This window comes from Pholcus phalangioides, unplaced genomic scaffold, assembly GCF_987345545.1.
Source record: "Pholcus phalangioides strain wild (caught in Gottingen) unplaced genomic scaffold, Ppha-v1.0 ptg000011l_1, whole genome shotgun sequence".
NCBI lineage: Eukaryota > Metazoa > Arthropoda > Arachnida > Araneae > Pholcidae > Pholcus > Pholcus phalangioides.
In genome coordinates, this window is record NW_028301604.1 from 2,898,543 (window position 1) to 2,923,657 (window position 25,115).

A 25,115-nucleotide genomic window follows, 5' to 3' on the forward strand; every position below is an offset into this window, starting at 1 on the left:
AAATTAAAAAAAAATTCAAATTTTATCAACATCTGGGCCCTGGTGATAATTATGTTCACGTTAGCTACGGCAACCCGTCATATCATCACATCGCAGTCACAATGCGGCACTTACTGGACCGTCTTACACATCAGCACATCGAACTCTAGCCAGCCACTTTTTGAATTGGCCGGTTAAAGTCCGAATCATTTCTGAAAATCGAACTTTGGTCAAAATGCTCGGCCAATGTCCGAATTGGAACCGGACGCACTTATTTTCGTACATGCCTAGCCTTGGATATGCTTTTATAAGTTTCATATGAATGCCCATACATGACTAGGGATCCTTTAGGTCCCACGCTAGGGATCCCAATTTCTCCTCCCCCCCTTGTAACTCAGAATAGTCTCCTGCACGACCACACCCTCCGGAGCAATGAGTTTACATCATGTAAGCGACAGAGCCTGGTTTTGCTCGGTCCGTTCTGCTCTGTTCTGTACTAATCTAGTATAATGTGTTCAGTAAATTAAAAAACTCGGATTAGAATTTTTTTTTTGACAAACCAATATGAAACTGATGCATAAGGTATAATTGTATACAAACAGATAACAGATACAGTTATACCTCGGTTAACGAACGCCTCAGCTTAAGAATTTTTCAGCTAACGAAGTTTTTTTCGACATATTTCTGAAAAGTCCGAATTAAACAAGAAATTCTAATATCAAATTAGATAGAAAGCGCAAAAGGAGATCATAAAAGTTCGAATTATCCAAAATTCGAATTAACTAAGTTCTAGTGTATTTGCTTTTTTCACAGTGCTTTTCAATGTTTTATGTAACTTATCTTCAAATTTTGAGCCGTTTCTGGAGCGAATTAAACGATTTTCCAGAGAAACTATGAAAAATCGCATTTCGGCATACGAAGATTTCGGTTAACGATCGTGATTCCGGGACGAATTATCTTCGTCAGCCGAGTTATCGCTGTATTTAATTGGAGAGTACAGCACTATAAAACGGAAGTAGCATGCTGCTGCGTTTCTCCAGGAGTAGTACAACCATCAAAAACGATAGAAAAGTTTTTTGTTTGTTGGTACGTATAAGCACAGTGGGGAATAAAAATTGCTTACTGTTTCACGAGGGGGGTCTCCAACCACAAATTTAGACGGAAGAGCCAAGACCTGAATGACGAATGAGCTCTCGCTGTAAAGTGCACTTTAAAGAATGGCTACTTTCTTCTCGCTAGAGACTTGAGTTTCTTGACCAAATTAGACCGGATCGTACGTTGTAAAAACAAAATACTACCGCGCCGGTAGGAAAACAAAAGCTGTGAAATGAGAATTTTCTTTCCAACCTTTTATCTTTCATAAAGAAATTCAACGTCGTTGGTTAACCTTCTACACCCTGCAAGTAATAAAGAAAAAGAATCAGAACGCATGAGAATAAAAGAACAGTATATAACAGAGATTCCACTAATTAGAAGTCTAAAATTATTCTGTGAGAGATGTTTCGTTATTTCTAGAGTAATTTTGAACTCACATGAAGCATAAAGAAAAATTTCTTACGAAAAAAGCTTTGGATGAGACATTTTCCTAACTTGAAGCGGTTTGTTATGCCGAATGATTTTTGAAACAGAAAGAAAATAACTCCTTGCAGAGATCCATATGTTAGCATATTTATTTTATTTAAATAAGCTTCAGAGTCAATTATCTTGAAAACATACGAGTAATGAGCACGTAAGACACAATCTTCTATCGTATTGAACCAATATTCATACCGTTACAGCTAAGTTGTCAGTTCTTTCTGCGATTAAATAAATATACCCAGAAAGGTTAGAATAATAATAAAATTATCAATTCTTGGAATAGCATTAAAATACCTTCATTTATGTGAAAATATATAAAAATTCAGATTTTTGGACATGCTAATTTTGTCTGTCTTGAAAGGATAAAGATCACATATGAACAACCAAACGAAGAAACGGGAGATATTCTTGCGCATTCATATGCATGTTAGATGTTATTACTAGGGCTGGCAAGATTAATCGATTAATCGGGTCGGTTAATCGATCAATTGTTAATCGCTAAAAATTTTTAGTTGAGTTAATCGACTCGATCAATTCGATGAAAATTATTATTAAAAGTTTGTGAATTAACTTAATTTTTTTTACAACCGATTAGGTGTCATAAATCATGTTTTATACTGACCATTTTGGATAAGTGCCCATATTTAAAATATTTGAATCAATATTTTCATGAATTTGGATTCAACGGAACTTGATGATTTCAGTTTCAAATTGAGTTTGATGGGAATTTTAGAAGACAAAACCAAAATTTATTGTTTCCATTATGAACAGTAAATTTTCCGTATTCTTGGAAGCATCGGCTCTCCCCTCACAAATACCATTCGAGAGTAGTTTCTAGGCAAGCAAGCAACAGTATAATCGAAAGTATGTAGTTTCGAAATCAGTGAATGATAAGAAATTACAGGTTTTAGCAATTATGTTCAACATTTTAAATTGATTGAAGCAGACAGCCTTAATTTGATAACCTATTCCTATATTTGTTTACATGTACAGAATAGATGAATGATATCAATAAAATATACTTTTATACCATCTTAATATTATATGATCACAAAAAATATTCGATTAAAATTCAATTGATCGGTCGATTGATCAACCGAACAATCGAGTTTTTTTTTTCAAAAATTATTTAGTATACAAAAAATTAATTAACCTGGTACTTTCGTCCGAGTTTCGTCGGAACTATACGCTTACAATAAAAAAAAGACTAATTCAGATATATTGAATAATAAGTAATAATGAATATTAATTTATTTTACCGCAAAGAAAGCCATAATTTCTTTCATACATTTGTTATGGAACATTTTGTTAAAGCAATGTTTTACTGCATTACATTTTTGTGTAATGCAGTAAAACATTGTAAAAAACACAAAACAGAATAACTTAATGCAGTAAACACTTTTACAGAAGTGAAACATCCAGCTGAATTTTATTCTACAAATGCAAGGCAACAACAGGCAAAATGTCCAACGAGGTGGCTGAGAAAAAGATGTCCATAACAAATATGGCTGTCATATATTTCTAAAATACAGCAACTCAATTAAAAATGCAATTAAAAACTAGAAACTATATGTATCGTAATTTCACACAACTATGGTCCAAAATAACACCATTTTCTAGATTAATCCTCATAAGCTATTCAAAAAAATTTTTTTGCTGATATTTCCTGTAGAAAGATCAAGCATTGATGTTAAACACTTTTTTTTATTTTTTATGTAGCTCAAATACGGATTTTTTTTTAATTAAATTTTGGACCATAGTTGTGTTATAAAGTCCAATAAGTTTGTGTTATAAATTGCTTACGAACCGTAGTTGAGAGAATGTACTACAACTATATCATATATCCATCTTTATCCTCTTTGCTAGAAGATGAACAAGGGATTTTTCGAAATTCAACCGCTAAGGGGGTCATGGAGGGATCCAATGGGGGGTCGTGTGGAGAAATCAGTCGTTGAATTCACCGTTGAAGCCAAAATTCAATCCCTCTAAGAGAGGGGGAGTTCAAAGGTTATATAGAGCAATCATCACTGAGCCGAAATCGCTGAAGCCACAACAGTAAAAATGTTTATTAAACGTATGTAAGTACTAAATTACCTGTGAACATCAATAGCGCAGAACAGCTTGTTGTAGTAACTTGTAGCTGAGAAAGTTTGCAGCTGACAAGATAACGTGAAAAACATAACCCCCAACTAACAGCTGATTCGCGGGAAAGTATCGGAGAGGGCGTCCTAACCACATCTTCAAATATATGTTCTTCGCTTTAGTAATTAAATAGTCCATCAGATGTTGTTAGCATTTCGATTATCGATGTTTCAGTAAGCACGGGCGTTTGGACCATAGTTGTATGAAATTACGGTGCATGATAAAATATTATACATATAATGCCCATAAAAAAATATTTATGGTTATCTTATTCTAAGTATGGATAGCTTCTCGATTCACCCCAACATGTTTTTCGTATTTCTTTTTAAACGATTTAATTAACAAATTATAAGTTGTAAAAAAATAGTTGCCCCACTCTTGTGCTGTCATCTGGTAATTGCGAATAGTTATACAGTCTTTATACTTCAAAATACCAACACCCAACAACGTATGTTAGGGATGCTATAGGGGTTGAAAAATTAGTGGTACTTTAAAATTCCGTTAGTAGTGAAAGGGTTAAGTACTTAAGATCAGTCAAGTACAGACAATCATATTCGTTTTTGACTTCTATTTTTTTCGAAATTAAACTTGCATGAACGAGTTTTTACAATCTAAATCAGTAAACCGGATTAATATATAAAGACTGTCATCGTTTCCCAAATAATACAAATTAAACAGAATGTGGTGTATTAATATTAGAACATCAAGTAATGCGAAGCAAAAATAGAAATGAAAATACTTCACACAGACTATTGAAATAATCGAGTCTCAATAATCTTTAGTATTGAAATTGGGAAAGTTTATCTCTTTAAACCATACATGTACACCGAAGTAAATTTTTTCTTCTTATCTTACATCTTGATTTCTGAAAATCCTTTTGTAAAAGACAAAAAATAGGTTGGAAATATTTCTAAACAAAAACTGCACTAACGAAACAGTGACGCAAATGAATTGTTCCATTGCTTATTTTTCTGGGATAAATGTAAGTGTTGATAAGCTGTGTGTATAAAAATTGAAAGAAAGAGCACAAAAAATCGTCTGATAAGAATGAAGAACCAATCATAGAAATGTGTAACTTTTTTTGCTGTTAACGATGTTTTTCTTTCTTTTGTGCTGTTTACAATAGAAATTTCACTTCCTGAGTTTAGATGTGTACGTAAATGCATTAAAATAATTGCAGTGGATATTGATAACAAACAGTTGAAGACCGAACGGTGGCTAGCAGTCTATAATGACTAGAGCAGATTGCAAACTTTTTCTCGATTATTCGAATGAGGCTGTTTCTCATTACGACCGAAATACGTGGACATTAATGTGCGTATCAATGGCAGTGCTTTATCAGTTGAAAACTTTTATCGTTCCCTTCTCATCAGTCTCGAACAATTTTACGAGAAAGATATACGTTCCAACAGAAAAACAAACTTTCTATGATAGAGGCCTGTTTATTTATTTGATATTTACCTGTTATTTATCTATACCTTTCGTGCTAGAAACCGATTTGAACGTCTACAAGCACATTTTTGCTCAAATCTCGAATTTTCGAGCCGAGGGCTGTTACGTTAATTATTCTAATATTTTGACCCAGTGAAAACACAAAAACGGGGAGGGGGGGGGGCTCTTTAACTGCAATTACTTTTCGCCAATTTCTTATGTAGGAGTTATGTAGCAGTAATTTAATATTTAGGTGTGTATGGCCATTTTTAAATTTAAAGGTCTTCCACCTTGTTTCGTTTTTCACAGGAAGCATTTGATTTGAAAATGCAAATTTTTCATTTTTATTACAAGTATGAGCCATATGCGGAGATAGACTTGAAAGTATGGGGGTGCAGGATGATGATTGTTGGGGTGGGGGAGGACATGATGATGCCAGCTCATTTATACCAATATACATTAGATCAATCGTTTCCGTCTTTAGCAAGCGTTTCTGGTTTCTGGGGGCGAGAAATGCTCCCTCCCTGTACTTTGTAAATCGAGAGAAAATCCCTCCCATATCCGTATTGGAACATCCTGATAACTTAGAGAGTATATTCAATTATCACGCATTAATTCTAATAATTCAAAGTACTCACACGTTAGCACGAAAATTGTCAAAAATAAATGATAATATATATATATATTTATTTATTTATTTATTTATACAAATATTGTACGTCTAAAGCCGCAATATTCCTTCCAAAGAGTCAATTTCTCTTCCATTAATACATTTCATATTTGCTCTTGCATTTTGTCTATTACGGTAGACATGGGTGGGTTTGTAGACGTCAGATTTTGCACCAGTATAAATACGGCTAATCAATGTATGTAATACACATGGCCTGGATTGTCTAGAAGTCTCACGATTGCCACTGATGATGAATCGAACTGAGTATTTTTACTATACGGTGGTTATTAAGATGAGATTCCTTTCATATCTATTCTTATTTGGTTCTAGCTTCCCCACTTAACGACAGAAAGCATTCCTTCATTACACGGCCATTTCCAATCATAGAACATTGTATCTCCGATTATTATTTTTTGAGGCATTTTTTTCCCTTAAGCCTTTCAGAAAATAATGACACTTGCGAAAGCCGTCTCATCAACGTTTCATTTTTTTCAGTAGAATAGAGAACCGTCACTCCACTTATGTTCACATGGGTCACACGATTTTTTTTCTGCTTTTTTTGCACTAAGTAAAAGGAATTACCAAATGTACGTTATTTAGCTACTGAAAACGAAGAAGCTTCGATCGAAAAATTACGTAGCAATCTTGTAATAGTCGCGTTGATGATAACAATAAAATGTTACCTGAGTATTCCGTAAATTCAACTTTTTTTTTTTCTTATCTCAGCGTTTGTTACATAAACTGTCTTATTGAAGCTGATTGGAGATGTGATAAATACTACAAAAAAAAAACCACTAAGTAAACATAAATCACGAATTTTCGATTATGATGTCATCAGCAAAAATTCAAAATAATTTAAAAACAAAATACAGTGCCATTCAATTGTGTTCTCAAGTAGTCTCATATTTTTCTCTTAATGTTTTCTCAGTTCATATCAAATATTTTCTCAGTGTTGCATTAAATTATCATAACAAAAATTTCTGCATTTCTGATCCATTTAGTACATATTCGATATACTGTACGCGGTGTCTTAAAAATATGCATCAAATTCATAAATTTAATTCTGAAAAACAATTCTAAAGCTGTTCTCTTTTTAAAGTAACACCTGTCATTAGAACAATTAACAGTGTTTTTTACCGTCCTTAATAAGCCTCCTCCATTTGTTAAAGATAATTCAAATGATACTCGATTTTCATTCCAGTATGTACCATTGTAGTATGATCAACAGTGGCCACAGTTGCTCCGGTTGTTTCAATATAAATGCTCCAATTTTCAATAAACCCAAACTGTTGCACCATGTAATCACTGAATAAAAATTTAGATTCAAAAACTTAAAAATAAATAAAAGTAATATAAAAACACGTTTTGAATGCTTGTATCTATAGGTGTTAAATTTTGTGTATATAAAGTGATAGACGTCTTTTTTTCTCAGACCAATATATAGAGGAAACAGATATTTTCTGGATAGTATGCCGAGGTGAACTCCAAAAGAACATTTAATTATTGAATATTTAATTTAAATATTTGTTAAAGATAATTTCCCCTATATATATTTTGGGTTGAGAACAAAGCCATCTATAACTCTCTCTACCGTCACAACTGGGGTCATTTGCTGAAATTAAGAGAGGCTTCTAATGCCTCTACCTCAACGCCTCACGCCACAGTGCGTGAAATAAGAAAGAAAGAGTCGTGCATCCATTGGTGTAGATGGTAGTATGCTTGCTCCGTTTGCAAAAGGGCTTGCGTTCGACTCCCGGCGAAGACCATGAGACTTTTCCTTTTCTATCCGAGTTCACCTCGGCATGATATCAACAGGATTTTCTTGAGATGTCATTATTCAAATGTTATATTAAGATGGTAAACATTACTTTTCTCCGAACTAGTTTAATGTATAACAACCCCCCCCCCCCGTTATTCTCAGCTAAAAGGATCTTTCAAATTTAATTATTGTTGAATTTATATCAGCCGGGGATCGTATAAGAAAATCAAATTTTATAACTTTTTAATAAATGGTTTTTTCAACTTCCAGAATGATGTCCGAAAACATTTAAAACCTTTTTGCGATTGAAAGTTTCTGATAAGACTAACGGCTAAGGAGTAGTTCTCAAACCTTTGTCACCAGCGGCTCCCTTGCCCAATTTATGACTCATCTCTGTGACTCCCCAGAATAGTTTTTTGTAGATATTTTTCACTTATAAAAGAACCACTTCGAAGCGTAAATAGGCACACAAATGAATATCTCCAGGCTCCAGATCACCGCGACGCACACTTTGAGAAATACTGGGTTAAGAATTTAGATATTGGACAACGGTAAGAGTGGATACCCAATATTTAGGATTTTGTGACTTAGAATATCAAACTAGGTGTTAGATGTTTTTTTAATAAATAAAATGATCTTTTATATTAGACTCAAACACTCACATAACTGCTTTCCAAAAGTTTTACCAATGTTGTCTGGCGATTATTGCTTTTATTGTATGTTAGAAAGTGGATTAAAAAAGTAAACGGAAATGAGAAAGCAAATACCATTTGTATTTAAAAAATTATAAATTTATATAATTAAAATTTATAGTTAACATTTTTTATGCATCATGCTTGACATAAATTTAATAAGAATTGGGAAAAAATGTGACTATGAAATAATAACGTCATATATTGTATTCAAAATATAATAAATTGTGTCAAAAAATATTATATTCATTTATACAGTAAAACGTCGTTGGTGAGTCACCCAAGTAATGCTAACTGCGCTCACTGTGTCACTTTCGAAGGTTCTAACCATCCTTTATGATGTTCAAACGTTATTTTTTTCCATGGGCGAAGATACGTTACGGGAGGCGGGCAGTGTCAGTTATAGAGCCGATTGATTTAATATAGCCTATATATGCATATACAGGGCCGCAACTAGGAACTTTGTCATCCGGGGTAAGCACGCATTTTGTAGTCCCCGTGTAATGTAGAAGGTACAGTTAAAGGGTGAATTTGGTGTCCTCTTTAGTCTAGCGTCCGGAGCACCAGACTCGTCTGCTGCCCCCCCCCCCCTCATAGTTTGCCCCCATCCCCCAGCCTTTCAAGTCTATCTCCGCTTATCTGAAAGCGTCCGTTTAAAAATTCCATTGAAATTAAGGATGTTCAAGGATAATTTTATCGACGGTTTTTCCGCCATTCGACTCAGCCCGCCCCCCTCTCATCATAGCGAAAACGCTAATAGGATTTACTAAACAAAATTCACCAATTATTTCGGCCTAGACACCCGGCTCCAGGATGGTTGGGAGGGGGGTGTTAATCACTCTGTTCTTCGCTGGGGCGGGGAAGGGGTTCGTTTTTCACCGCAAAAAAGTCCTGAAATTTTGACTGGGGGAGCTCACAGTGACAGAGACTTACAGTTTTTACCTCTGGAAAAAACGATTTCTTCTTCAACTGTTAATTATTTTTTAATGAAACACGACAGTTCTTTTTTTTTCATAGAAGAGAATAGACTATTTGACAAAATTCAGAAAAAGAGTTTTTCATTTCATTTAAATCTCTCAAAAAAATGAACTATCATTCGAGACTACGATAACTGTTTACCGAAAACGTTTGAAAAAAAACAACAGACATAGACGATATTTATTCAAATATGTATTGCATAAACTTTTATCTCAGGAAAATTTCAAATAGACTACCGGAAGGTCAAGTAGGTCCAGTTCGGACATCACGCATAGAAAGGTTTTATTGTTATTATATTTGCATTTAAAAATTTCACGGTTTTGACATAATCCAGTTTTCAGTTGCATTCAAATATCAATACTTATGTTCAAGTAAACAAAACTAAAAATAAAAGAGCACAAATTTAAATAAAAATAATTTATTCCGTTTCAACTAATCACTTTACAAACAATAGCTGATAGCTTTTGAACTCAAAAAATGACTCAATAATCAAGTGAAAATTTACAAATATTTTATTTGTAAACAAAGCAGACTAGAAACTTACAATTGTATAAGTGGAAAAAGAGCAAGTCTTTTTTATCTCAACAGAATGTGCATGCCTAACCAGCAAGCATACCAACATGAGATTTACTGTGTTTGAATAACATCATTTTGCTGTCACTGATATCACACGAATAGCACTATATTAAATTTGGCAATTTGTAAGTGTGTTTGCATTTTAGAAAATTGTGTGTGCAAGATTAGCTGCTCCAACTTTCTTTATTAGAATGAGCAAAAGTCAAATACAATGCTCACAAATGCATTTTTTGCTTCACTGTACATTTCATTTTCTTCAACAAAACAATAAAAGTATTATAATATTCAACAAGTCAAACCTTTTTAGAATTTACAAAGCATGAAATAGCAAATACGCCTAAAAAAAATAATAGCAACTTCCAGTCAGGGCCGTCTTAAAAGTATCATGGGCCCCCAGGCCAAGTGGTTTTTCGGAGGCCCTACCTGGTAAATACTAGAAAATTTCAACTGGATCTCATTTTTGTGAGGTCCCTCTTCTCTTGAGGCGCCGTGCCCGGGTGGGTCCATGCGTTAAGACGGCACTGCTTCCAATGCATTTAACGACAGTAGCTAGAAATTCCTTTCGGAGAGGGATAGCTGATGTTTTGGGGACACCAAAGTACAATGGACTTACCCATGTCATTCCAGAAATATCATCCATTTTCTAACATTTGGAGGGAGGGGGGGGGGCTCGGAACTCTTAGTCCACCCCACTCTCGCTACGACCTTGGAATTTAATGCACAAGATATTAACTGATTTCTGGTATAAATTAATACATCTAAGTACATGACCTATCAGATTGATCAACCGAATATTGATACACGGTGAAAATCTCTGATCATGAGAATGTGTGGATTTTATGTTGCAGATCAGGAGAGCAAACAGGAGATGCATTTCTTAACACAAAAATTATATTATTTGAGGGGCACGGTAGCCCAGGTCGATAAGATACTCCCTAAAGTACCAGACAATTTTTAGAGGTGTCGCGAGTTTGATACCCGATTCATCCATGTCAGAAAATTTCCAGATGCGGAGGTACAACAGGAACGGCGACATGATTACAGGAAAAGATTGCTACAGCAGGGAGTTCCACACCTAGGGGTTAGCACACCAACCTCCCAATAACCAAAGGAAAAATGTCGAACTCTGCATTTGTTTGTGTATATATTGTTTATAATTTGTGTTAATTGCATTTTTAATTGGGTTGCTGTATTTTTGAAATATATGACAACCATATTTTCATGGGCATCTTTTTATCAGCCACCTCGTTGGGCATTTTGTCTGTTGTGGCGTTGTATTTGTATTTCAGAATCTGCAACAAATTGTTGGTCCAGGTCTAATTAGCACTCATGTGCAGAAAATGACCTGGTGCAACAAAGATTATCAGACACTATTATTTTGTGAAAGGTATTAATAGATGAATTATTTTCTCAAGTATGCAATATTGATTTTTTTAAAGTTAACTATTCAAAGTTTGAATGCTTCCCATGCAGCTCGAGGAAAAATCGCTACCCGTTCGGGACTTATTTTTGATGTCCCTGCCACTTTTTTTGGTCAACAAAACTTTTTTTGCTCTTTCAACTCAGATTTAGCGCCGCCATGTGGAAGTACGGCCCACATTTCATGCATAAAAACAGATTATACCTTACCCCATCACAAATTATAACTTCATTTCTTTAAAGTATAATTGTAGAATTATTAATCAAATATTCATGATTAAAACGTGCATGTAACTGTCGGCAGAACTTGGCAAATCTGTGACTTGTCTAACAACAAAATACTGCCAGTACTAATTATGATTAAAACAATTGTTTAAACTGTTTTAAAATGCAGAAAAATATCTATACAAAGAGAAACATTTTTTTAATCAAATTATTTCAAAACAAACACCTATTATAAATTCTAAGCACCTATACTCATACGTGTACACAGGATTTTCTCAGGGGGTACTCAATTTTTTTTCTTCTGGGGGGGGGGGGTTTACATTTATTCCTGCAAGATAACACTATAATATTGGCTCAAGAGGGGAGGGGGCTGTTATAACTCCATCCCTCCTTTGTGCACTCTAATGGATACACCTGTACCCCTATTAAACATTGAACCCACCTTAATGAATATTCTAGTTTGCTTGTTATCAGCAGCCAAAAATATGTCATTAGTAATAGTATTTATCATTTCTTTTCAAACATGAAGAATATTACAATGATACAACCATAATAAAAATTACTTTCCTTGAAAAATTAAAATAGAATGATACTCATCGTTTTTCATCTAACCCGACAAAAATGACAACAAAATTATGCAGCGAAAAATAATTTAAGAAATCATCATTTTTAATAGGAAGAAATTATATTAACATGGAATTATGTTTTATAAAGAAGCAACTGTAAGAGAGATCGCTAGACGAAAAGGCTCCTACCTGATCAGATAATATAAAAAAGCATTGATTAAGAGCATGTTTAATTATGCTGAGTTACTGGCTGAGTCGTAAAACATAGTTTCAGTACTTAATTACATCTGTAAAGCCTTGCATGTGTATGCTCATGGCAATTGCAGCTTGACGGATAAAAATATTTAAGGCAATTATCATGAAATTTAATGAGTCGACAAAGTAACATGGATGGACAAATTGGGAAGAGATTCATATCAATAACACATATGAGTATGTGCTGCAAGTTTCTTTGCATAACATATGCATGGTAGTAGGATGGTGCTTGACAAAGCATTCATAAAGTATGCATCAAAGATATACTTCACAACTCCATGCTGATTACATACATTACCCAAAAAGCATTGCATCAATCAAGTTTTTTTTTCAAATATAGTTGTAAGATTTCTGAAAATATTTTTCTCAGTTTGGGAATGAATGTCTGTGACTAATTCTAACCATTCTCTGAACAAATTGCACAAATCTCTTGGATTAACATTGTTAAAAAAATAATAGTAATTATTCATTAACATAGTATAAACTTAGATGCAATTGGGTAACACAAAATAATTGTTCAGTGAGTGAAGAAAAAAACAATGTGATTGTTCATGTAATCCTATATATTGCAGTCAGAGTCACTTATAATGAACATGTATATTATGAATTTCCACATACAATGAAGTTTTTCATTTCCGTTGAATTTTGTATTGCTTGTCTGTGATTATCAAATCAGTATAGATATAATAAAGTTCACATATAACAAAAAAATTTTGCTGTTTTTTTTCCGATTTCGTTATAAGTGGTTCTGACTGTATATGTATAAATAAACTCGAGTTTTTTATGAGTTTCACATGGATTTGTCAGAATATTTTTGATATAACAGGTTTTTAAAAATTCTAAATTAAAGCACAGAAAAGTCTGAAGTTCAAAAGGAATTTAAAGCAAAGTAGAATTGTTGGTAACCAAACACTTGAATTAAGAGCGTGTCACAATTTCCTATAATAAAGCTCATATAAGCTCAATCTATGCTTTGATTGAGAATTTAAAAAACAAGTTAACAACAAATAATGAGAAAAATTATGAAACAATATTAACACACTATACATACATGAAAAAAAATAGTAACATACTATGTATGCCTATAAAATACATGAAAAATGAAAGCAAAATAATGTTAAAGTAGTTATGGCTCAGCATGACTATTTTAACACCATGACTATTTTTTTGAGAGGTCAAAGTAACTTAAAAACTTCACAACAAAATCCATACACACAAATAACAAAATCAACAGTAACGAATGAAAGAATAGAGAAATTAGCAGAAGCTGATTAATCCAAGTTTTCCAATATTTTTTAATTATGACTATACCAAAAAATAAAATGGATTTCTACAACCTCTAATGAAGGATTATGCCTATATACTGAAAATTATTGAATATATTTGAATAATTTTTTTTTCTATTTATAGCATAATCTTCACTGCACATATGTATTTAAATTACTTAATAAGATTGAAAAAAGTGATAAAATTGGAATGTTGGGTGAATTAAAGAGATCACCATTATTTGATGTGTTAATCAAATAAGAAAGTTTGCTTTGAGATACAAGTTCCTTCCATACAAATAACTTTTGAGAATAAATTAAACTTGTAAGTGCCACTGTATATAATATAATAAAACTGCACACTAAAAATGGTATTGAATTTGATTCAATTGTTGGCAAGCTGAAGTTTTCTGACCGAATTGATCCTTCCAGTGCTTCTAGAATGTCTGCTCTCTTATTTTAATGTAATTTAGAAATATTGTCAGTATGGTATGAAATGAAATCACATATATGTACATACTTTTTTAAATTTTATTCAAACTAAAAATTGGCTTAACTCCTCAGACTAAAAAAATTATTTAACATAATTAACTATTGAGACAATTGTAATATGTATATGACCTCATAGTATGAACATTGAGCAGTACAAAATGAACAACAAATTTTTATGCACTTATTGAAAGTATACACAATTTTTTTTTAATTTACTGGAACAAAGTAGAGTATAGATATATTTAATATTAAATCCAAAAACTAATAAAACATACAAATAAGTAACATAGAGACAAAGGGACTTCTTTGTGTGTGTGTGTGTTTTTTTTTCTTTTTTGCTTTAAGCTCAATATTTTGGTACAGATGAAAATAATGACAAGATAAAAGTAAATGATATTATTTACTTGTTCTAACAAAGCAAGAAGATGCAAAAATTTTATTTAGTGAAAGCACAAATAGATACATACACATCAGGTCTAAAGCTAAGAACCCTTTAAAAAATATATACCTCCATTTTTAAACTTTTCCACATTTGATGAAAAACATAAACTTTATACAAAATTCTCAACAGCAGCAAGTTGCATTGAAATTAATACAGTAAATAATTTTTGAGAAAATTTATGCAAGCCTCATTTGGCGAATTTGTACTTTCATAAAACTGGCAGTGTCAGAAAGCACAAAATGTCATACTTTCTACTTTTTTTTTCAAATGATGTGTGGCTTTTCATAACTTCAACTTCCATAAATAAAGCCATTTTTTGATTGAAGTCTAATAAATATCCATTAAAACAGCCAATGCTCTATGCTAGTCTTCTCAAAGCTTCAATGTAATCGATCATCACACAAGCCAATGTTTGATCAATTAAATATTGAGGTAACCAGCCCTATGAAAATAAAATAAGAAAATATTATTAGAGCATTATGACAGCTGACATCTGTGGTGTTTGATTGGTTTTTTTTTCACCACTGAGAAGATGTAGTACTTGCATCTAATGCATGGAACCTATACATTATGATTAATCCTGCAGAAGTAAGAACTCAAATCAATTAAAACATTTGTAAATGCTATGCAATCATTTAAAACATATGGTAGTGTGAATAAATAACATGCAGTAATCTATAATTCATAAATTCTCTCATTTATGCATTTCTCTCAGTTATGAGAAATTTCTCAAGGGCCCTGACCAAAGATGTAGAAAAATAATATTATTTCTTTTTCATTTGTATACAAGATTTTTGAACAAAAAATCTTTTGTTTCACAAGTACTTCTGACTTGCAATTCATAGAAAATTTCTATATCTATTCCTATTTTTCTAAAATAACAGCAAATTTCTATTAAAAAATGTTGTTCGTGAAAAAAATTCTAATGTAATATGCTGCTTTTCTGCTGAAGAACGTATCTTCTCCACTTTATGGAATTAAAAACTTTATGGAAAGCATTACAGCTTTTAATTTTTTATTTTCTGGCTTCATTTTTGTTTTTCAAATATTTCTTAATTAAAACCTGCCAGGCTCTTAAATTTTTTTGGAAAATATGTAAATTTTTTTTTCCATAATCATGCATTTCAATCCTATTTCAGGTTCAGATAGTTCAAAACTATAATTGGAATATTGACTATAACCTATCTAGTACCAAGGTTGTTGATCATGATGACTGTACTAAATTCAGGGCTGAAAATAGGAAAAAAACTTTACTTGGTTGCCTGGGGAAAATATTCATTTTATCATCCCTGAGTCATAATTTTGAACAAACAAAGTGAAAACTCCAGCACCCAGGGCACTAGACCCTTCTGCCATCCACTAGTTGCTGTATTTTTACAATTTAAATTGTATACAAAGAAAATGAATAGAATCAAATTATATTGTGATATACAAATGTGTGAAAAGTAGTCTGAAGAAGGAATACTTTTTTTTCCGTAATACACCTAATTTTTTTATATATCTTAGTGGATTAAAATTACTAAAAAAGTAGTTATTCACTTTTTGAGATTATAAATTAAAATAAAATGATCATAAGTCAGTTTGACATTATACCCTTATAGGCCTAATTGTACAATATTAATACATGCTGAATAAAGAGGAAAACGAAAAAATATTAATATTTTTAATCACAAACAAACCTTGTTTGTGACCAAGTTCATAATAAAGAGACATAATCACACATATAGAAGGAAGAATGTTTCTTTCATTCTATAGTACTGGTTTATCTCAGTCTTTGTTCAAGCAACAATTTTGAAGATGCATATTTTCAGGGCTGAACAGGATTAAGATTATATTAATGTTTAAAAAAAGTTATCGGTCAAAATCTTGAAAATTCTAAAATAAAAGAATGTACTGTACTTCCACAAACTCCGTAAGAAATTGGTGTTTTAGCTTTCCTCTCTCAAGAAATAGCTTTTTTGAGATGAATAAGAAATGAGTGTATAAAGCTCAAATAGTTTGCTCTACAAAACCACTGATGCTCTGTGAAAGGATAGTCAACATCAAAACACTCTTTATAACTATTTCTCTACATCTATTAGGCAAAAATATAAATGTGCTTGCTCGCACAGTTTCACATGTAATTTATTTCCAATTTGAAAATGAAAAACTTGAGCAGAAATTTTTTTTTCCTTCCTAAGTGGTGATAGAAAAATAATACATTACAATTTAAAATCGGTCTTATTATTAATGGGCCTTAAACCATTTTTCTTACCTTCAGATTTGTGTTGAGAAGCCATTGGAATATACATTTATTTGCATCCTCTTTCACGGGTGTTAAAATATATGCAGATGGACCTTGTTCACCTCTGAAACAAATGTAACATTGGATTTTTAATATTATACAAACAATGCATTGAAAATAATCTTATAAAATTCAAAAAATTCTCGCCCATCAAGAAAAAAATCACCAAGTATAATTCAATTAGCATTTGAAAAACAAAAACATGATGGTCATGAGAATTGAAAAATTTCATACCTGACATATTTTGGTGTAACAGGAGCATTAACATGTGTTGTGCCCGTCAAAGCATGGATATAATCAGAACCTTGAATCTTCCACATCCTCACATTAACGAAATCTCTTTGAGCATGAGAAAAATGACATTAGAAAAAATAAAACTAAAATCTTTGTAGAAGAAAATGTAGTTGGTCTATTGTACAGTAATACGCTTATATAATGATACTCAAGGGACCAAAGAAACATATTATAAAGAAATTACCGTTATAGATGGAATATATTAACACCATGAAAATTACATTGGAGCCAAAGAGTTATATTGTTATACACCTAGTGGCCAAAAAATAAGAAACACCCTGCTACTCACCATTAATATTGTGTGGGACCTTATCTGGCTTTGATGACAGCAGGTATTCTTTAGGCATGGGCTCTACAAGTTGCTGAAACCATTGAGGAGGAATATTAGCCCATGCTAAAGAAATGTAAGCTCTCAATTTCCCCAAATTAGAAGGTGGTATTTCTGAGCTTTTAACAGACCTTTCAACCTCGTTCCACAAATGCTCAATTGGGTTGAGATCAGCTGACTAAAGAGGCCATTGCAGAAATTGAAACTCCAAATCATGTTCCTCAAACCAACTTGAGATAATTCCAGCCCCATGGAAGGGTGCATTGTCCTGCTGGAAATAGCCATCATCATTAGAAAACATTATGGCCATAAACGGGTGCACGTGGTCAGCAACAACATGGAGATAGACACTAGTATCAACAGATGTTTCCAATGGGAATAAGGGATCGAGAGTATACCAGGAAAATGCTCCCCAGACCATGATTCCCCCACCACCCACTTGAACAATTGTCATGTGGCATGCTGAATCCATGGCTTTGTGCTGCTTGCACCACACACGGCTTCTTCCATCAACATCATGGAGAAGAAATCTTGACTTGTCAGATCAGAAAACCTTCTTCCATTCATCAAGTGTCCAATTTCGGCATTCTCTAGCTCACAACAGCAGTTTTCTTCAGTTTTACAGCAAAAGCAAAGGGACTCCTGTTGGTCACTGGCTATTAAAACCAATTCATTTCAAGATCCATCTTGTAGAGCATAGGGATATGCTTTGAGATTATCCTGAGCTGTATGGCGCTGCAATTTGTTGCATTGTAGCTCCTCTGTTGCCACACACACAATGCGTGTCTGTCGCCTGGCACCTCTTTCGTTCACAAGCGATTTCCACCCACTACTTCGCTTTCCGCTCGGAAATTTTTGACTTAGCTGCCATTCTTTCAAGACTTAAGATACTGTTGTACGAGAAAAACCAAGAAGATTAGTGGCTTTGGAGATGCCAGAATCATCCCTCCTGGCGCCCACAATCATGCTGCATTCAAAGTCACTCAAAGCTCTTGTTTTCCCCATGAACAGGCAAATTGTAATCTTAAATAGTGCTTCTAATCAAGAGAAGGCTTTTTATGAGCAAATCTGGCTTATTATGTCAGTGGCTATACATCTGGCTATACAGGTGAGTCAAAGTTTGAGTGAGGGCTGTTCCTAACTTTTTGGCCACTGAGTGTATATAGACATAAGCATAAAGTTATTGGAAATTTGGAAATATTGTGAGGACTCAAAGTTATTGGGAGGGTGGCTAAAACCTAATATTTCCATAGGTTACAATGGAGATGGTGGCAATCTTGGGGGAGTATCTGGCTCATGGGCCGGATACAAGTTTATGCATATGTATACAGGCAATTATAAAAGAAGGTATCATTTCATAGGATTTTCACTTTATATGTATTAATAAAGTGTACCAACATGGTTAAAATCAAAATGGGCAATAAATTCTTTTTTTGAGTAATTTGTACACTTAACATTTGTCAAAATAAATTCATAGTTCAATATGCTGATTTAATTTTGAAAGTAATTCAGTAAACCTTTGCTAATCCCATACAAATCAGACCAAGGTGTGCCAAGTTACCAAAATTGCCGGATTACTGTTGCTATACTTTTCTATACAGATCTTGTACCTAATTCAATCTAATCCGAATTAAATTCTTCCTTTCCCAAAATCCTTGTTATTAGCATTTTCTTTTGTTTCCCTCACATTCACAAGCTTTTTTTAAAGATGTAGTTGCTCCATAATTAAGCTCCCTTTGGGAGCCGACTAAAAGCCAAGTAGTTATAAAATCAGCTCATCTACAATTCTTAATTTTATATCTAACATTGCACCAGAAGTTTTAAAACGTTCCCATTGGTGAAAACATTAATTACACAAAAGGGATATTGAAGGGCAAAGGACGAAGATGTCATGTAATTGTAGTTGGTACATAACTCTCAAACATTTCTTTCAATTTTACATGGAAGAAATGTTTTTCAAAACAACTGAAAACAAGAAATGTTTTTAAAAACAACTGAAAACAAGAAATGTTTTAAAAAACAACTGAAAACAAGAAATGTTTTTAAAAACAACAAAACAACTTTTCCATGCCCAAGGTCTGGGTAGATCTGAATTTCCATGTGTTGTGTCCCACAGAAGATGATCGGGTGCAAGGTGATCATGTTGTATCAATTATTATTTACATAGATAAAATTGCGAAAATATTCTCCAATGTCCAGATTTCTAATGCCATTCATTTAACGCTGGTACATGCATAATAGTTTTTTTTTTTGGGGGGGGGGGAGGAGGTTTCTATAAAGTTATTGTACTGTAATTTTCTATTATTCTGTATGGTCACAAAATATATGCAAGATTTTGAGAAAATAAATAAAATACAGCATCATGATGCTGCATCCATGTTCCAAACATGGTGGTATTTCATGTTCATGCATTCCTTTATTTTATATGTATGAGACACAGTGTAATTTATGGCTTTACTATTTTACTTTACTTTCAATTATACATATTTTAAAGAAATATTCCTATTAAAATCTCTAATTACCTGCTATTGACTAATCCACCTGCTGATTCCTTGGCTATCACATGAGTAACATCCAAATAATCATCTATTCTTTGAACAACCTGCATGAGATAAGACATAAGATTTGTTGAACATGATGCATATTGGTAATGCTTTATTAAAGTTTTTTTTTTGTTTATGTTTGCTGTTTGGGGGGTATGCATCATCTTGTTAAAAACAGTCAGTGGAATGTTCACAAGATGGAGTGGTGTGACTAGTTATTATACTGTAATTTACTGATCATTCTGTACGGTCACAAAACCTAAGCAGGATTTTGAGAAAATAAATGAAATACAAAAGTTTGCAACAAACTCTGTAGTTTCACTCATAAACTATAGTTCTAATACACCAAAGCAACCATAACTTTGAATAACATATTCACATTATTGCTTTTTAATAAACAAACAAAAGCATGATTTGTGTCAGCGCATAAATAATTTTCAAACTTCATATTTACAGAAATTTCAGCAAAACCTTTTTGAAATTAAAGTTTTTGAAGATTTAAAATAGTACACGCATTTATAGAATAAAAAGTTGTGCCATGTATGGTATGGTAAATGTGATAAATTGGTTATCCCCAAAGCAGAATATGCCGAAGTCTGCGACGTACGTCACAGAACAATCAGTGCTATTACAGAACAATCAGGAAGAATTTTAAGAAAAATGTAGAAAACACCACTATTATGGGAACTGCAGAACATTTTCAGTCAGTCGAGGGCTCATTGCAGAACAATGCAAAACATTCTGCTTTGGGGTTGGTTATTATGCATAATAACCTGATTTATCACATTTACCATAACATATATTCCCCAGCATTGTCAGACAACCACACAAATGAATTTAAATTTCATACTTTTGTAAAAAAGAAATTTGATCATAATTTGCTGTTAGGACTTGCTAAGACTTATTGCTGTGTATATTTGTTTAAATAAGTAAAATAATATGATAATAATAAAATGATGCATAAATTATACAGCATGATATGAAATTGAGAAATAAAAGATACCTGAAATTTCTTCACAGTTGAATTCCATTTATGCATGTCATCAACCTTGTAAAATAATGTATCAATGATTTTTGCAGGGGACATGCAAACAGTTCCCTGAATGAAAAAAGAAAAAAAATTGTATTAAAGACCTGCAAAATATATTCAAATCAGTAAAATAATAAGCTAATTCAAATACAGTACAAACACAAATACAAAGGCTACATAAAATACGTCAAATCAAATAAAATGTCTTTAAATCTAACTCAAACCAACCTAATGGCATTCATTTCAAGCACATTTTAATAAAATTAAAAAAAAACAAAAGTAAAGTGTATTAAGTAAAGAATGTGAGATTAAGTCATGGTCCCCATAAGGGTGGGACTGACAGAGCTTCAGCCCTGATACCCAGAATGGTTCGCATCATTTTTTTGTTTTTCTCACTATATATTCACGAAGGAGGGGCTGTCGAAGATCACAGCCCAGGGGCCCTGCTCCAGGATGTGGGGGCAATGAATGAAGTAAGTAGCCCCTTCCTCTCTCAAAAAGGTAACATAAATGAAGTGATCGTGAAATTTTCATTTTGATACTAATTGCTCAGAAATTTAATTTTGCTGTTTAAAGGAACTGCAAAATTGTATTAAAGTTGACTACTAAAAGATAGAATAAATATCTTTATTTATTTATTATTATTATTATTCTAGTCTATGAATGTAGAACAACTGTGGGGGAAGTTCATTATCAAAAGAATTCAACAGGCTCCATACCCTTTGCTTTTGAGAACCAGGACTATTGCACACTGCTCACAGCAATAAAGCTAACAAAGTTCTCTTTTCTTCTTTTAATCACTTACTTATCTTACATAGTAAATAGGGTGCTATACAGTGCCGCATGGGCTCCACGATACATTACGTATACAGTTTAGAAAGAATTATTATACTCTGTCAACTTGGTTTATAAATATTCTGGACTGAAGATACCATATTCATACAATCGACGCTCAATTTTACAAACCTCCAATTTATGAACACTCTCTTTTTTGCGAACTGTTCCTCAGTCCCGAACAGCGTACCATAGAGCTAATGTAAAGGCTGCTCTATTTTACGAACTCTCATATCTTTAACTCTATATTTCACAAACTTTGCTTTTCTTGTGCTATTCTATTTCCAGTTATTTTATTCTTCCAGTTGCCTCTGAATTTATTGTAGTAAAAAGTAAACTTCAATTCAGGTATTATATGACTTCACATGACTTAACAGAAAATAGAGGAAGAGGAGGTAGAGAATTTTTTCACCAATTTGTCATGACTAACATGCAGGTATTTTACGAACAGGAGCCAGGAAGAGGGTTCGATCGTTGGCGGGGCTGATCATGAAGTGAAGATGCATTGAATTCACTCTTTATGCATTATGATTGGTTGAACTGGTGGTTTGAGAAATGGTATGATACATTAGCTTAGGGGTTCTAAATCTTCTTCATGGTTTCCTTCCGATTCAAGGACTCCATGTGCTCTTCCCAGGGGCTGTATGGACGCTCCCAGAAAATAAAATTTGATGAATACATTTAAAACAAAGGAACCTACTGAATTCTTTACCATAGAAATTATTGAGCAAAAATGGCTCTGCGAGTCAAAAAAGTTTGAGAACCGCTGCATTAGCTTGTTGATAAGGCCATTTATGAGTCGATCGAATTCTACTTTGGCCAACTGCTGCTTTTCTACTTTCCTCTTTGCAAATCACAATTTCAACAAAACAAAAAGATTGTGCTTGACACCGGATGAAAAAATTTTTTTGAAAGAAATTAATATGTGCAAACTCTTACAAAGACAGAAATTGGCAAAAAGTACGGGATTCAAAAAATTACATCAAGGTTTCTAATCAAACATCAGCAAAAGATCCTTTGTGCAGCAAGTGATTCCAGTAGTGTTCCACTATCCTGAAAACATTTCAAAGAAGTGGAATTCATGTGAAATTTTATCCTGCCTCAATTCCATGGAATCTTATATTTACCAGAATCTTGCGATGAGAAAACAAAAAAAATAAGTGATTTTATTTTTAAATAATCAACAAATGTGGAAAACTAACTCATTTTTTATTTCCCTTCACTTTTTTCATTTTTTCTCCCATTTACGAACTTTAGATTTTACGAACTAATTATCAAGTCTGTATGGGTTCATAAAAACGAGTGTCGAATGTACAAAAAAGAAACATTAATAATATTTGTACGTGGCAATGAACATTCTTCTCACTAATATTAAAACACATCAAAAATCTGTATGTTTTTCTTTTTTAAATCTTCTGGTAAAAAACACTCTGGCTAAGTGTACTAGTAAAACTTTACAACCAAAACTGCCATCAATTCACTGGTATTCAATAAATAAGGATTGAAAATTTTCCTATTCATAAATATGACAAAATAGATAAAAACATACCACAAACTTGTAAACTTTCCCATATTTTGGTATGTTTTTACTAAATATTGTATCATCCCCAAGCAATTTTTCTTCTGCCCATCCATTTGATTTCATGATGATTAAAGCTGATTCTAAGGCCTCTTCTGCTAGAGTTCTATATTGTTCAGGCTGAAACATAAATGAAAACCAAGCTAATGAAATCAGAATTTGAGAACAGTAATATCCGAAGAAAAAAAATATCAAAACTGACCACAACTTAAACTTGTACACTGGTTACATGAAATGTTCACATAATAAATAAACTAATTATACAGAAATATTATATTTAAAACATGCTTCATTTGGTCATTTTTGGCATACCATGATCATTTTATGCACACGAGGGCTAACTAGTTAGAGACCTACAGCTAAAAGCTGATTCTAAACATGGTTCTACATGGAGGTTGGTGCACTAACCACTCAGAGAAAAATCTTTTAACAATAATTATATGAAGAATACAACAGCAAACAATCTCCCTTTTATAAATGAAAGTAGTGCGACTGTGTTGGGTAGGATTTCCTGACAAGGACTGAGTTTGTTTTGAACTTTTGAAACCTTTGAACATTATTAAGTACATTGGGTCTTGGGCCGGGATTACACTATAAAAGCTTGATAAAATCCTCTTTATAAAAGAATTTTTAGAAAACTTTTACAGTGTAATCCTGGCCTTACTCTCCAGTGTCAATGTTGGACGCGATAGAAATCTGCGAGCAGCACTCGGCATCCCAGATCATGTTATCCTTGCTGAATTCTGTTGCAAAAGTGTTCTCCGATGTAGAGTTTTAATTTTCGTTTATGTCGTAAGAGGAGTTGTATCTTCTGGGATGGACAATGATGGTTTCAAATAGCCGATCGAAACCGAAAATGTTTTGCAATTATTAAGCTTAATATACTTAATACTTTAAGTATTAAGTATATTAAGGTCAAGCTTAAATACTTTATCTATTTTGTCGGTGAGTGACATGAAACTGATCATCATATAAGCTCAGGTCAGAGGACACTATATCGGTGTAGTAACGAGTGAGTAGCATTTACCAGTTGCAAATGCAATCCGTTTATCGGCTGGAAAGACGGAACTGGGAAGCGGAGTTCGGCTCTCGTTAATCTGCACTACCTCCTCCTAAACAGATCATGTTCTGCCGCCCTGCCTCAACGGAGAGATACAAGCAGGTGGTCGAAGAAGAATTGGGCCATGCTGGAAAAAAATCTTGACTACTGCACTCAATGTTTCGAAACCCCAGTAGCACAACCATATAGTACAATATTTGGACTTTAGAAATGTCAGAGGAATATCAGATGTCATAACTATGATATAGAACGATCTCGTCTTATATGGTGCAAATTATTTATGATGTTAATTGGTCAAGTCTTTAATTTTTCAGCCGAATATGTATTTGATTCCATGTGAATAATCTCTACTTTGAAGGACAACAACTTGGGACAATAAATTATTTTAATATAGTTTGAAAAACATAGATCTATATCGTGCACCTGACAAAGATCTATATCGGATTCTCGATATAGACCTGATATAGATCTATCAAAGAAGACATAGCTCTATATCCTGAACATGACATACATCTATATCGTGAACCTGACAAAGATATATATCAGATACACAATATGCTGATATATCACCATATTGTGTGCCTTTAAATAAAAATATTGCCTTCAAATAAAAATTTGGAGAAAATTTAAAGTCGAGCGTACAATTTTTTGTTTGAATAGAAATTAAAAACGTTTGAATGAATAATTTTTCATA

General features: G+C 33.0%; 1 protein-coding gene across 2 annotated transcripts in view; it reads right to left on the reverse strand.

Moving 5' to 3' along the window:
* Positions 1–9,718: 9,718 nt before the first annotated feature.
* The window catches only part of LOC149079946 (stAR-related lipid transfer protein 3-like), a 69,583-nt gene continuing 54,186 nt past the window's right edge, over positions 9,719–25,115 (reverse strand). For both annotated transcript variants that reach the window (XM_089238845.1, XM_089238844.1), the window contains exons 9-14: positions 23,332–23,481; positions 20,922–21,017; positions 19,898–19,977; positions 16,988–17,092; positions 16,724–16,817; positions 9,719–14,911 (exon numbers count right to left, since the gene is read on the reverse strand). In XM_089238845.1, the coding sequence (XP_089094971.1) occupies positions 14,828–14,911; positions 16,724–16,817; positions 16,988–17,092; positions 19,898–19,977; positions 20,922–21,017; positions 23,332–23,481 (609 nt within the window). In that variant the 3' untranslated portion in view covers positions 9,719–14,827. The remainder of the gene's footprint in view (positions 14,912–16,723; positions 16,818–16,987; positions 17,093–19,897; positions 19,978–20,921; positions 21,018–23,331; positions 23,482–25,115) is intronic.